Source organism: Crotalus tigris, unplaced genomic scaffold (genome assembly GCF_016545835.1).
Source record: "Crotalus tigris isolate CLP2741 ecotype Arizona unplaced genomic scaffold, ASM1654583v1 scf7180000024119.3904262, whole genome shotgun sequence".
In the NCBI taxonomy this organism is placed as follows: Eukaryota; Metazoa; Chordata; class Lepidosauria; order Squamata; family Viperidae; genus Crotalus; species Crotalus tigris.
Genome location: NW_024100396.1, coordinates 3,282,528 through 3,297,950, shown reverse-complemented (window position 1 = coordinate 3,297,950; position 15,423 = coordinate 3,282,528). Strand labels below are relative to the sequence as shown.

Here is a 15,423-nt window from a genome sequence, read left to right as displayed (position 1 = left end):
GCTGAAACTCTTCCTAAAGACAGCTAGCTCTTCCTAATGTTCATTCTGTGTTAGGAAGTATACATTAAAGAGTAAAAGCAGCTATACCACCTTTAATTTCTCTGTCTTGCTAATTTGGCAGATAGGGTAAGAAGAGGCTATCAACCTTAGCAGGTAGATCAGGTGGGACATATGACCAAATAAGTTAATTCTACTTTATTGTAATGCTACATTAATAAAATCTACCAAGGTTGAAACCACAATTCTCTTGCTGTTACCTTCAGAGTCCGATAATGTAGGGAGGGTCCCTCCTGACCCTCTTATTCTGCCCACTATGCAGCTGGAGGCTATGCTCCCTTTTACTTGGCTGCTCTCTAGGTAGCATCTCTTCGTACCATCTCCCAAGGTCTTTCCCACATACCATTACTTAGAAAGAAAGACTGGGTCCAGGGTCTGGGATCTGCAGAACCACCTTGATCTGAGAATTTGTTGTTGTTGTTGTTAATTGCGAAGTCGTGTCCAACCCATCGTGATCCCATGGACAACGTTCCTCCAGGTCTTCCTGTCCTCTACCATCTTCTGGAGTCCATTTAAGTTCACACCTACTGCTTCAGTGACTCCATCCAGCCATCTCATTTTCTGTCGTCCCCTTCTTCTATTGCCCTCAATCTTTCCCAGCATTAGGCCTTCTCCAGTGAATCCTTCCTTCTCATTAGGTGGCCAAAGTATTTGAGTTTCAACTTCAGGATCTGGCCTTCTAAAGAGCAGTCGGGGTTGATCTCTTCTAGGACTGACCGGTTTAAACGTCTTGCAGTCCAAGGGACTTGCAGGAGTCTTCTCCAGCACCATAGTTCAAAGGCCTCAATTCTTTGGTGCTCAGCCTTTCTTATAGTCCAACTTTCACAGCCATAAGTGGGCTCAAATTTCCCCATATCAGTCAGCAATGTCAATTTTTCAACCAATCTTCTACCCTTCTAGCTATTTCTGTCTGCTGAGTATCTGCTACATAGTCAATTCTGAATCATTATCCTGTCATAAGATTAAATGCCATCATGTCCCCATGTAGTGAAGACTTCTAGGAAAAAAATCTCAAAGACAGAGATCAGTGAAACTGCTGCTCTGGATTCCTTTATGCAACAGATCAGGTAGAAAGACAATTCAGTAAATGAATGTTATCAATATTCTGATATACAGAATAATTGGTCCAATAGTCTTCTTTTGTAAGGACACATTTACAGTGCACCCCTTGTGCCTTTTAGGAAGAGAGGAACAGGCTAGGAAGCAATAATCCCTCACTGCACTCAGTCACTTTTTAGATTAAAACAGGCAACTATTTTTTATTCTTGATGGCATAATACTGACTTTCCCATTCTGGTATTTCCAGTGGCTAATTCTAGAGGACAAGAAAGATTTGGCAATGTGCAGCTCAATTTATTATCCATGCAGTATGGCAGATTGTTGTGGATGTAGTAGACTTACTACTGTAACAGAAGCTGCCATTGTGGTCGTCTCCTGTTACTTGGCTACATTCACCCCTAAGCTGCAATAGATCCCTGAATCTGACATTCCAAGATCTCTTATGGGGACCACATTGGGGCAGAACAGAGTACTATAACCCAGCCCCCCCATCCTTTTGGGCACCAGGGACCAGTTCCATGGAGAAAGTTTTTTCCCGCAGATCGAAGGGGGTGTGGTTTTACATGCTGCCTGCACGCCATGAACGGAGCTTCGCTTGTTTGCCTGGCCCGGTGCTAGTCCAAAGAATGGGGGTTGGGAACCCCTGCTATAACCAATTACCCGATATGTATCCGATGACCTGATGTCATAATCAAAGATGCAATAATGATAAGAAGGCAGTATATAAGCAAAACCTTTCCTTCTTCTCTGGGTGAAATCCCTACATGATACCTTAACACAACCGAGTCTCCATTCCTACTTTCACAAGGGGGGTGGTGGATGGAAAAGATGGCAAAGGCTACAGCCGCTGCTAAGTAAGGAGCTTCCTACAGTAGATGCCCCATAAATTGACTAAAGAGGGAAGAACCCCAGCTGTGTAACATCTTCCCCATGCACAAGTGCCTATAATTGGCATGGGCTTATACCTCATTTGTTTTTAACTGAAGATCAGAACATCACTTCTATGTATTTTCTGTCATTTCTCTATTATTGTTTCCTGAAATAAAGCAAGAGGAGCAAATGTTTCCTAACACTTAAGACTTCACTGAGTAAAAATCATATTCATATCCAGTCTAGCAGCATAGTTTTTTTTTTAAAAATCCCTAACTTTATTATAAGGCATGAAGGCTTTGTGAACTCCACCTGACTTCATCAGATGTGCCAAAAGTTTATGCCTTATAATAAAGATCTGTTTTAAAAGGTACTGTGAGACTCTGATTTGAGGCTACCGTAGAGAATAGGTAGTCCTCTACTTAATGACAGTTGAGCCAAAATTTCCATTGCTAAGCAAGACAGTTAAATGAGTTCTGCCCCATTTTACAACCTTTCTTGTCACAGTTGTTAAGTGAATCTGGCTTATATCTATCAGAAACATAAAGCAAAAAGGGAAGGGCATAACTGTATTTTCTATTCTACTGCAGTGAAGAGTCAGAAGTCACTGCTTTTTTTCCTTCTTCTTTTCATCTCACACTTCTTTCCCCTTTAATCCTTATTTCCATTTGTATTTTATATTACAATAATATTTAAGAAAAACCCCAATGTTCACATTTTCTTCTTCGTATCTCGTATTTGAAAAATATAAAATTTTTATATCGTGCTTTTCAGATTATAAACAGGTGAGCAGGTCTCATTTGCTGGAAATCTTTCATAAACTACTAATACTTTTCAAATAAACAATGGGTAAAAAAATAAAACCAAGCCTACATGTTAGCTGTGGACTGTACCCATCACAAATAGAATTGCCCATAAAGTATGAGCCAGCTTCTGATACATTGTGCGCTCTTTTTCCAGACAGTTTGGTGTAACTGACAGGCGATAGCAGCCAAGCAGGATGGTATCAGCAGAAGTTACTGGAATTGAATGTCTCCTAAGCCTTGGCAATAATTTATTATTTATCTCTCCCTCACCCAGTTAGTGATTTCTTACCATGGGAAATGACTCATTCTCCTAAACAAGGTCAAATGTTTGGCATGCCTACCGCTGCTTGAAAATATATCAGCACTAGTACTGCCTGCAGGGGAAAAAAAAACCCCAATCTATAGGAACTGGTTAATAATTCAATCATTCTGACTTCTGGAATTTCAATGTTGGCACATTCTCTTCCTGCCTCAGATTGCCTGGCTGTACTTGTTCCTCAAAGCAGATGCCGGCACAAAGCTGACCTTTGCTGATCCTTGCATAAGAGATCATCAAGATCTCCCAATGGTGTTTGAAAAAAAGAAAAATCTTGAAAAGCCACTGTGCGGAATCTCTTCGATATCCTTGTCACAAAAACTACACATACACATCCCTGGAGTCATCCAATTTTAAGCTTGACTTGAGTGAGGTTTTACCTTACACAGCCTTATACAGAAGTCTTTACCTCATATAAGAGAAAAGCTGTGTGCCATACATCAGAGGGTGGACCAAATAGAAATACTACAAAAGGCAGCAATGCAACAGAAAGCCTCCAGTACACATTTTACTAAGCATCCTACAGCCAAGTAACCTTTTCCAGCAAAGTCAATATTGCATAATGTTATTTATTTATTTAGCTCAGCATAATGATGATTATTAGGATGAACCCAATAGATAGGAAAAATGGGGAGAAAGCACAAATCCTGATGTAACTCTTGGTATTCCATTTTAACAACGGAGGTTTATTTGCAAAGGCAAATTTCACGAAAATTATTCTCAGAGATATTGATAATAGAAGAAAGTATCTCAAGAATGATTGATGCTCAGATCAGAAACATTAAGATGTCTGGCAACCAAGTGGTTCTCCTCCTCATCCTCTGAGAGGAAAGTCTAGGAGTCATCTCGGTTCTTTCAATGTGACCAAGTATAAAACCTCCCATAAATAATCTAAACCCCACTTCTTATGTCGCTCTTCCAAACCATAGACTTTTTCAAGACATTGAATATCGCAGTCTTTTCCTGGAAGAGAAAAAAAATTTCAATGGTTTTGACAACAATCACTACCCTTCGGGTTTCGTGTAAACTATTATTTCCCCTTACTCTGTTACACATTATAAATGCCTTATATAGGAAAAAAAGTCCTTATTATTTAATATCTCTCATCAAAAATAGCATCCCTAAGGTTATACGCTGCTATGATAAAATCTGTTTTTTTTTTTTTTTTTTTTTTTTTTTAATTGAAATTTTTCAAAAGTTTTACAAATAAAAATCCACCCCCCCCCTCCCCAACCACCCCACCCCCCCCCGACTTCCCAGAACTGGATATAGGATTATTTAACAAATTTTTTAAAAATAACATTTACAATTTATAAAATAGTTAATAATAATGATTAAAAATCACAATAATAATATATATAATAATAATATGCATAACATAAACTTTAAAATAAGTAATATATACTAAGAAGAAAAAAAAAAAAAAAATAAAAAAATGAAAAAAAGAAAAGAGAGAGAGAAAGAAAAAGGAAGAAAATAGACGAAAAATATATATGAATAATAATACATAAAAATTATATATATATAAAAAGGAAAAAGAAGAAAGAAAGAAAGAAATAGCATTCATTACAAATTATGAGAAAGCTAAATAATATTTTTCCATATCCAAATTATATTGTATGAAATTTATCCATTTTTCCCATACCGCAAAAAATTTTTCTTGAGATTGCTCCTTTAAGAAAGCCGAAATCTTTGCCATTTCTGCCAAATACGAAACTTTGTAAAACCATTCTTGTAAAGTAGGCAAAGATTCCTTCTTCCAATATTGTCCTATTAATAGCCTAGCGGCTGTAATCAAATTTAACATCAATGTAACCTCTTTAGCATCACAGTCAATAACAATACCTAATAAAAATAATTGCGGCGTAAATTTTACCCTCCTTTTAAAAATTCTTTGAATATTCCACCATATCTTAATCCAAAAAGCTTTTATATGCTTACAGGTCCACCAAATATGATAATAGGTAGCATCCAAGTATCCACATCTCCAACATTTCGGCTGTAGATTAGGGTACATAATGGACATTTTCTTTGGGTCAAGGTGCCATCTATAAAACATCTTATAAAAATTCTCTCTTAAATTTTGCGCTTGTGTGAATTTAACATTTCTTATCCAAATAAGTTCCCAAATATCCATTGAAATCGTTTCACCAATATTCTGTGCCCATTTAATCATACAATCTTTAACTAATTCAGGTTCTGAATCTAATTCCACTAAAACCCCATAAACTCTCTTAATATGGGTTGGCCTTTGGTCTCTTACTTCTTTTAAAAAAATTCCATCTTCTCTAAGCCAACCCATTTTACCATCCATCTTCCATCTATCCACTATTTGTCTATATTGGAACCATGAATAAGTTAAATTTTCATGTGTTAATTCTTCCAAAGATTTTAACTGACAGTCTTGGCCATCCCATCTTAGTAACTGTGCGTAAGAGACCTTATCCATATTTACCCCTTTCCTTATACCTTCTATGGCATGCCGAGGTATAGCCCATAATGGTATTTTGAAGTCACTTTTATAATACTTTCTCCACACTCTTAACAAAGAGATTCTTATAATATGAGACTTAAAAACCCAATCCACTTTTTTATTAAATATTAAATAGGCATGCCATCCAAAAAGTAGGTCCCAGCCTTCCAAATGAAGTATTTCTATATTTGTTAAATTCACCCAGTCGCTAATCAAAGTCAGTACTACAGCATCATAATACAATTTCATATTTGGCACCTTGAGTCCACCTCTCTCACGAAAATCTTGCATTATTTTAAGTTTCACCCTTGGTTTCTTCCCTGCCCAAACAAATTTATTAATACCTTTTTGCCATTCATCTAAGTTACGTTCGTTCTTTAAAACAGGTAGCATTTGAAATAGAAAAATAAACTTTGGCAGGACATTCATTTTAATAACTGCAATTCTACCCAAAAGGGATAACTGTAAATTATTCCAATTTTTTAAATCCTTCTGTACCTCCATCCACAGCTTTTCATAGTTATTTTTGTACAATTTTACATTAGAAACAGATAGTGTAACCCCCAAATATTTTACCTTATCAACAATTTCAAAATCTGTTAAGTTAACTAAAGCCTGTTTATCACCATTAGTCATATTTTTAGCTAATATTTTAGTCTTATTATTATTAATTTTAAAACCAGAAACACATCCATATTGTTGAATCAATTGTAATAATTTCACCACCGAGGAAACAGGTTGAGACAAAGTAACAACCAAGTCATCTGCAAAGGCTCTTAGTTTATATTCTTTTTTATTAATTTCTATTCCTTTTATTTCTTGAGACTCCCGAATTTTAATCAACAAAATTTCCAATGTTAAAACAAACAATAACGGGGATAACGGGCATCCCTGTCTTGTTCCCTTTTCTATTACAAAAGCCTCTGACAAACCCCCATTTACAATAATTTGAGCAGTCTGTTTTTGATATATGTTGGATAATACTTGTAATATATTTTGTCCGAAGTTCATCTCCTTAATTAAACACAACATAAACTGCCAATTCACTTGGTCAAAGGCTTTTTCAGCATCCAAAAATATCAGACCTGCAGGGACTTGGTTATTCTTTTCTAAATACTCTAGTAAGTTAATAATTTGTCTAACATTATTCTTCATGTACCTTCCAGTTATGAAACCCGATTGATCCCTGTGTATAAGCTGCTGCAAGATCCCCATAAGCCTGTTAGCTAAGATTTTTGCAAAAATTTTATAATCCACATTTAAAAGAGATATAGGCCTATAATTTTTAGGCAAAGTGAGATCCTGACTATCTTTTGGAATCAGAGATATAAATGCATTACGCCAGGATGGAGGGATTTCTAACCCCTGTAATAACTTATTAAACAGTTCACACAACGGTTGAATCATCTCTTCTACTAAAGTTTTATAATAAATAGATGTCAACCCGTCCGTACCCGGCGCTTTGCCCAATTTTAATTGTTTAATAGCTGTAACAATTTCTTCCTTAGTAATTAAACCGTTAATCTTTTTTCCCTGATCTTCTGTTAATTTAGGAAAGTTAACTTTGCCTAAATAATTATTTATGTCTGTAGTTTGAATATTAGAACCCTTATATAATTTTTGATAGTATTCTAAAAAAGATTTCTTAATCAATTCTTTCTGATAAACCAATTTACCATTATAATTTATTTTATCTATATTCCTCTGTTTCTGTTTTTTTCTTAACTGATAGGCCAACCATCTCCCTGGTTTATTAGCATTACAAAATGTATTTTGTTTCATAAATAGCAAATTGGTTGCAGCTTGATCAGCCATCAGCATATTAAATTGTGTTTCCGGTGGTTGAAGCGGTGGAGATGGCGGCTACTTTGTAGCCGTCCTCCTGAGAAGGTGTCAGATCCGCGGAGCACAGCGTTTACCAGCTGGCCCGCGGCTCGCAATCCCCTTCCCGGGCGAAGGGAAGGGGTAGAGATCGCATGAATAGAGGTAGAACCTCTTAACTCTCCCTGGATTTTTATTTTTAGGGGGAGAAAGAGGTTCCCTCGGAGTTCATTGCTTCTCCGCCTCTCAGCTGTCTTTGTTTCTTTAGAAACAAAGCGAGACGCCGCTACCATCTCCGAATATAAAGAAACCGTGAGTAATCTTAAACCGGACAGAACTGTTTAAAGGATTTTATTTATAGTTTAGTTTTATTTTATTTTTTTTTTCTAGTTTATTTAGTTTATTTAGTTTGTGCTGATTTTTTTTTATTTTTTCGAGCTTTCTTTTTTTTTTGGGCGGAAAAGTGAGAGTGAAAGTAAAATGGCGTTTTGAAACTTTTTTTTTCTTTAGAAGACGGTTCGGCTGAATTGTTGTTTAATATTGCTTTTTTTTTACTTTATTCTATTTTATTTTATTTTTAATTTTTTCTTGGACTACTTATTTTTATTGGTACTTTTAAGAAGAAAGGAAGATAAATTAAAATGGCTTCAAAACGACAACCAGCTACTGCAGCCTCTAAAGTAACTTCTTCTCCTGCTACTTCTACTGTGCAGCAACAACTTAAAATAATACCTTCAGTGCAGCAACCTAAATCTACTCCACCTTCACCTCCCCCATCTGGCACATCAGCACAAGACATTAAAGAAATAATGGTAAGTGCTGTTTCACAGTTTAGGGAGGAAATGAAACAACTTTTGGATCAGAATAAATCTGAAACTAAGGAGGAAATGAAGAAAGAGATGAAGGAGCTTTTAGAACAGAATAATGCTATTTTGAGGGATGATATACTTTTAGCTTTATCTGGAATGGCCTCAGTGGTTGTGAAGCTGGACTCCAGAGTAGAGGAAATTGAAGAAATAGTTGAACTTCTGGATTATAAATTTCAAGATATGGAGAAAAAAGTGGAGGCTTCACAAGATGATATTCTTATGTTCCAGTACAGACAGATGGAATATGCTTTGAGAATAAGGGGTCTGAAAGAAGATAAAACTCAAGATTTGATGGAAATGGTGATTAATGACTTGGCTGTTATTTTGAATATTGATAAAGAAGAGTTACGTGGGGATGTGGAAAGAATTTATAGAGTCAACTCCTGGGTTGCAAAACAGAGGGATCTGCCTAGAGATGTGGTGATATATTTTGCTAAGAAGTCTTTGCGAAATCAGATTCTACAAACTTTTTATAATAAAAGATTTCAGATTGCTGCTCAAGATATTATTATTTTAAAGGAAATTCCACCTAAAATTTTAAGAACCAGAAAAGATTTTGCTTTTTTAGTAAATGAACTTAAAGCAAGACAAATGCCATTTAGATGGGAGATTCCGATGGGCATTGTTTTGAGCCATGCGGGGACACGTTATAGACTCAACACAGTTGCTAAAGCTAAGGAATTCTATAAAACGGTCCTGGGAGCAGGCTCTCCTTTGCCCATGATGCAGAAAGTTTTGAGTGATAAAGAGGTGGAACAGAAATCTGAAGCTACAGGGATGATGACTGCTGGACAGGTGGCATGGATGTCTCAATCAGAGATTAAAGAACAGAGAATGACCCGTGCAGCACATAAACGTAAAGAAAAAGAACAACAGAAAAAAGAAAAGGAAAAAGAAATTGGAGAATCTACTCAGCAAATTGTTTCAGTGCCGGTGGGAGGAGCAAGACCCAAAAGCTCTGCTACATATTCATCAGCAGCAGAATTTGAGCGGATTTTCTCCAGGCTGAAGGCCAAGGGAGATGGCAAAGCTCCTGTCCTGGAATATTAATGGATTAAACACTCCTCAAAAGAGAAAAAAAATTTACCACTATTTGAAACAACATAACAATGACATCATTTGCTTGCAAGAAACTCATATTACAGCTAAAGACCAAAAATATTTAAATAATCCTCGCTTGGGATCTCATTTTGTATCTCCCGCCCCTGGGAAGAAAGGGGGTGTGGTAATCTACGTTAAACAGAATTTATCTGCTACCCTGTTAGAATCAGATCCTTACGGAAGATATGTTATGCTTGAACTTGGTTTATATGGTAAGAAAATCCTTATTGTGGGGCTGTATGCACCAAACCAGCAACAGGAGCAATTTTACAGGTTACTACATCAGAAAATAACTTTGTTGGATTATAGATCTGTGATTTTAATGGGAGACTGGAATGGTGTCTTAGACACACAAATGGATAAAAAAGGCTCTTCTACCTTTTTTAAACAGGCTAAACTACCTAAAGCCTTCTTCGATATGAAAGAAGATTGGGAATTGAGAGACTATTGGCGTGAACGTAATCAAGAAGAAAAGGATTTTACGTTTTTCTCAGATAGACATCAATCTTTTTCAAGAATTGATTTCTTTTTGATTACAACAGATTTATACAACAGGGTAAAGAATGTAAAAATTTTTCCTAGGACACTGTCCGATCATAGTCCAGTTTGGATGGAACTGTTTGCAGAGAAGGAAGACAGGAGATCCTGGAGGGTGAATGAGAACTTATTTAAAAAAGAAAAAAATGTTCACAAATTAAAGGAATGTTTAAAGGAATATTTTACTTTAAATATGAATAAGGGAACATCAATGTCAATGGTGTGGGATGCAAGTAAGGCTTTCATGCGTGGTATTTTGATAAAAATGAATAATTTGCATAGACAGGAACAGACTCAGAAACGGAAAGACTTGGAAGAGGAGATTAAATTAAAAGAGAAATCTTTAATTTCAAATCCCTCAGATGAAAAGGTTAAAGGAGCTTTAAAATTGATAAAATCTGTTTTAATCGCTTTAATGTACTCTTATCTGATGCTTTAATGGGGAGGCTGTTGATAGGTTTTGTAATATGGTATATGATGGTCAAGTTATTTCCTCTGCATGCTTTTGAACTAAAAAAAAAGAATGCAGCCAGGCAGCCATAGCAATAAATGGCAAAAGTAAGAATACAATTATGTGCATTTATACTGAGATGTTATTCTTGCTAAAAATTGGACCCAGAGGTAGCCTATCAACAAGGGACAGCCCCTCCATAAGTGGAGTGCATTTTCCAATTAAAACAAGAGTCTTGCGTGAGAAATGAGAATTTAAAAACAATGCTATGCTTCTCTTAACACTATGCATGGAAAAAACCTGGGCCAGTCTCTCAAAATTCATGCCACAACAAGGACTCACCCAGTATTTTAACATACACACTAGTAGAAGGAGTGGCACCATCTCAATTAACCAGTGGAATTGCCTTCAGAAGTTGTGGGTGCTCCATCACTGGAGTTTTTAAGAAGAGATCGGACAGCTACCTATTTGTCTGAAATGGTATAGGGTCTTCTTCCTGAACAGGGGGTTGGACTAGGAGATCTCCAAGGTCCCTTCCAAGTCTGTTGTTCCGTTGTGTTCTAATCTCGTATTACCATGTTTGCTGCCATACGCCCACTTCCAACTTCCCAAGTGCTGTTCTCACAAAGCTTTGCTCAATATGTCATGAGGCATATTGACATAAGGCTAGCAGAAATACGAGGCATTCTTTATACAGCCTTCTGGAAGCACAAGGCCTTGGCAACAAGAATGCTTTCTACTGGCGTCACTCTAGATCCAACTAGCTTGAAGCAGTGCAGAAAATGAGTCATTTCCATTGGCACAGCCCAGATAACAGGATACAAATTGAGACAAAAAGAAAATGTCCCTGTCCTAGATCTGCAAAGTAGATTTTGTCCAAATTAGGAAAGGTGAACACAAAGGATGTTAGATTTATAGGATGACACTGGGATCTAAAAAGAGCCAGAATAAATCCAAGAATCTAGATTGAATTACTAGAACTCAACATGGAAAGTAACCTTGAACTGGAAGGATATGATATCCATTTGCTAGATGTTCAGATTCAAGTTTATTTTTTTTTCTAGCACAAAAATTTGGCAGAAATAGATTGAGGTCACTGATATTTATCCTCTGCATTTGGTGTAATAGCACCCCCTTCCCCAAGTACCATATTACAGTACTGCTTTGGGGGTCAGCTGACATGGCTCTGCTTCCTCTTAGTTTACGAAAATAAGCATTTTCTTTCCTGAAGAGGCAGGTGCCACATTTGGCAAAGGTTAAAGCTTCTTTTCGCTGACTCACCAAATAAACGTTTCACGTCTGAATCAGAAACATAGAACGGTGGACCTACAAGAGAAAAGATGAAGTTAGAAATTCAGAAAGAAAACCCAGCCAAAGCCCTAAATGTTCCCTTTTAATAAATGAGAATTCAGGGATTTACTTAATTTAATGTCAGTTCAGTCTGTAACAATCCATTTATATTTCAAAAAATATAGAAATGCGAGAGGAAAAAAGACAGTCACTTGAGAAACCTTATGCAATGGCTTTCTGTTGATATCTAAAACTGTACTCCAGTTTTAGTGCTGAACTGAATGTTATAAAAATTATGGCAGATTCCTAGAATACTGAACAGTAGATTTAAAAAACCTGATTTGCTATTGCCATACTCTAGAGCAGGGGTGTCAAATCTGATTGCATCATGGGCTGTATCGTGACATATCAGGACTTGTTTTGCCTTTGTGGGGCGGGTGGGTGAGGCCTGTGCGGGCCACATCCAGCCCCTGGGCCGCATGTTTGACATGCCTGCCCTAGAGAATCATGAATATTTTGATTATTCATTATATTATATTCTTATGCATTAATGATCTGGTCTGTTGTAATCATATTTTGCAGTAAATTGTATCTGTAAATAGATTTCTTAAAAATAAATTATCATGGTTGACTAGTTTAAAAGCTAATGCCATGAAAAAGATGTATATCATTGAATAAATACCATAAAAGCATTGGAAAGTATTAGAAAGGAATTTAACTGATGTTCACTGAAGGACCCTATCTATTTAGACTTGCTGTGCCTGCCCTCTAATCATGCCAGACCAATGCCATATTAATCTTAAGAGCTTACTTCCAGTTACAAAGGATGTACATCATTGTAAGATTTCCCCAATATTGGCTTTAGTCCCAATATCTTACCTTTGTGTTTCCTTACATCATACAACAAAGTAACTAGAAGACAGCGACACATTCTGTTCATTAGTGATAGTATCAACTGGACATAGCTAAAAGGAAAGGACAAGAAACACATACTGGGGAAAACTGATATTTTATTACAAAGAAGGAATAGAAAAAGTGGAACATGAGAAAAGTTGGATTCACATAACACGATAAGCTATGATTCTTAAAACCTTTTAAAGTCACAATTGGGGTTGATGCAGACAGCTGTCTTGCTAATGATGCTAAAGCACAGCTGACTTTCTGCAAAGGTTTGTTTCCTATAATTGTGCTAAGCCAAAACTATGTTGCAGCTTAGCATGGAGTGTGAAATAACACAGCTGCTGCTGCTGCTTCCTTTTCCTTTTCCTGAGAGCTGAAGGAGACGTGTACAGAGTGTTCATTTTATCTCCACAACAATCCTGTGAGGTAGGTTGTGGCACATTAATACATATTGTGGCATACTTCAGGCACATTAATCACAACAACCCACTGGATCTCACCAATATATATATATATATATATATATATATATATATATATATATATATATATATATATATATGTGGGTGTGGAGGGAAAAAGCAGCAGGGTGTTACTTAAATTTTCAAGTTCAGGCTTTATACTGGCTGGGTTTGTGTGCTATAACACAGCATGTTTTGTTTGGTTTCACATACACACAATATATATGTTTAAACCCCTGCTTATGTCATAGTTAGTAGATCCATGTGCAATGAAAGACAAATAGCGCTGTCCAGAGAAAGCACAGATCACAGTTTGGATAAATCAATCAAAATCTCCAGAAGCAAGTAACATCATCCAAGCTGGTTAAGAATTAAATTCAAAAAGCCAAACACTCCAAAAGTCCAGATGTGAGCAATACCCAATATAGGGGCTAAAAGGATAAGGAAACATTTATGGAGAAAAGTGTCAAGGAACTGTAGAGAACTATTTTGGATACCAAGGTGTTCTGATGTAAAATCAACCCTGAAGCAAACAGTTATATACATCAGCAAAGTTTTGTTGGGTCTCTCATCCATTACACCAGGGGTAGTCAACTTTGGCTCTTTTATGACTCATGGACTTCAATTCCCAGAATTCCTGAGCCAGCTTAGCTGGCTCAGGAATTCTGGGAGTTGAAGTCCACAAGTCATAAAAGAGCCAAGGTTGAATACCCCTGCATTACACTAACTTGCTGCTTTGCATCTCCTAATTAGAGGAATGCTACACCAGGAGTTGTGAGAAGAGAAAGTACTGCTGTCAAGTGCTGTCATTCAAGCCTAACCATGCCTTACAGCGCACTTGTGATTTAAATGTAATGACCGTGTCATGTCATGTTTCCCAATAATTATTTCATCTAATTTTGCAAAAGTTACTCAGGAGAAGTATCCCCAGTACAGAATGACTGGAACAAGTTAATCACTCAGGAAGAAAGAGCAATTTCCTTGGCACCCAAAGCCTCAACAAGCAACACTGTAGTTTCTGATATGAACATAAAATGCAGTTCCCAGTTACTAACCGTTCTCTCTCAGAAGGGTTAACAGCTACTAGAGAACCTCTGTCCCAAATCCCATCAAAATGACCAGTCACAGAGCTACAGGGAAAGAAAGGAAAAAAATCATATCAAACTTAGTAAGTACTATTTTTAGTCATACCAGAAAAGCAATGTTGAATACAAAAAAACACCCAACACACAGAAGACAACGGTTTTAAAATCCACATGAGCAAGAAACAGCTTAAAAATACAGCTTTGATAGAGATGCAGAATGTTTTACAGAACTAGGGAGAATGTATTTTATTGCAATATGCTTAGTATGATCCAAGGATCAGAAAATGAATTGATATAATTGCTTCAATTGCACATAATGCTAGTCTATAATATGATGTGTTCATTCTGACTTAGGATCATTTGTGAACCAAAACACATCATGACAAATGCCAAAGTGCTTAGAGAACCCCAACTGTCATCCAGGAAGTCCTCATTAAGTTTTCTTACAAATTCCCAAATTCTGCTAAGATTACTAGATCTTATAAAATGTCAATATTCTTGCATGAGACCTTATGATACAAGGAACAAAATATCAGGCGATTTGATGAACTAGTGAGTTTGGGGCCATTTTAAAATATTTTAAAATAATTTCAGAGACCTGTGCAATTACACAATACTTGCAGTCCTCGACTTACAGCAGTTCATTTAGTGACCACTAAAAGTTACAACGGCACTGAAAACAGTGGCTTATGATCGTTTTTCACATTTACAACCACCGCAGCATTCCCATGGCCATATGATCAAAATTCAGATGCTTGGCAACTGACTCATATTTATGACGGTTGCAGTGTCCCCGGGCATACAATCACCTTTTGACACTGTTTTACAAGCAAAGTCAACGGGGAAGCCGGATTCACTTAACAACTGTGTTACTAACTTAATAACTCAACTATGCAGTGATTCACTTAACAACTGTAGCAAGAAAAATGGTAAAATAGTGCAAAATTCACTTAACAAATGTTTCACTTAGCGACAAAAATGTTGGGCTCAATTGTAGTCGTAAGTCGAGGGCTACCTGTATTATGTCACAGTGCTCAGTCCCTAAGAAGATGATTGATCCCTGGTTTTGTATTATATATGATCTAGCCCATTTATTAAATATTAGCATGATGTGTGAGCTCAGCCAATGTCTATTTTCATGGCATGAAAAGCTCATTACCCATCATATATGCACCTGAGCCAGAGTAAGATTTCCCATAGATCAGCTGGCTCAGGAATTCTGGGAGCTGAAGTCCATAAGTCATAAAAGAGCCAAGGTTGCCAACTCCTGCCATAGATGTTACCTATGCTGCATTACAGGTGGAGTTGAAAGCCATCAAATATGCTA

General features: G+C 36.7%; 1 protein-coding gene across 1 annotated transcript in view; it reads right to left on the bottom strand.

Moving 5' to 3' along the window:
- Positions 1 to 3,657: 3,657 nt before the first annotated feature.
- The window catches only part of TPMT (thiopurine S-methyltransferase), a 19,617-nt gene continuing 7,851 nt past the window's right edge, over positions 3,658 to 15,423 (bottom strand). Inside the window, exons 6-9 of the mRNA XM_039322655.1 lie at positions 14,067 to 14,141; positions 12,530 to 12,615; positions 11,642 to 11,686; positions 3,658 to 4,071 (exon numbers count right to left, since the gene is read on the bottom strand). Of these exons, the coding sequence (XP_039178589.1) occupies positions 3,950 to 4,071; positions 11,642 to 11,686; positions 12,530 to 12,615; positions 14,067 to 14,141 (328 nt within the window). The 3' untranslated portion in view covers positions 3,658 to 3,949. The remainder of the gene's footprint in view (positions 4,072 to 11,641; positions 11,687 to 12,529; positions 12,616 to 14,066; positions 14,142 to 15,423) is intronic.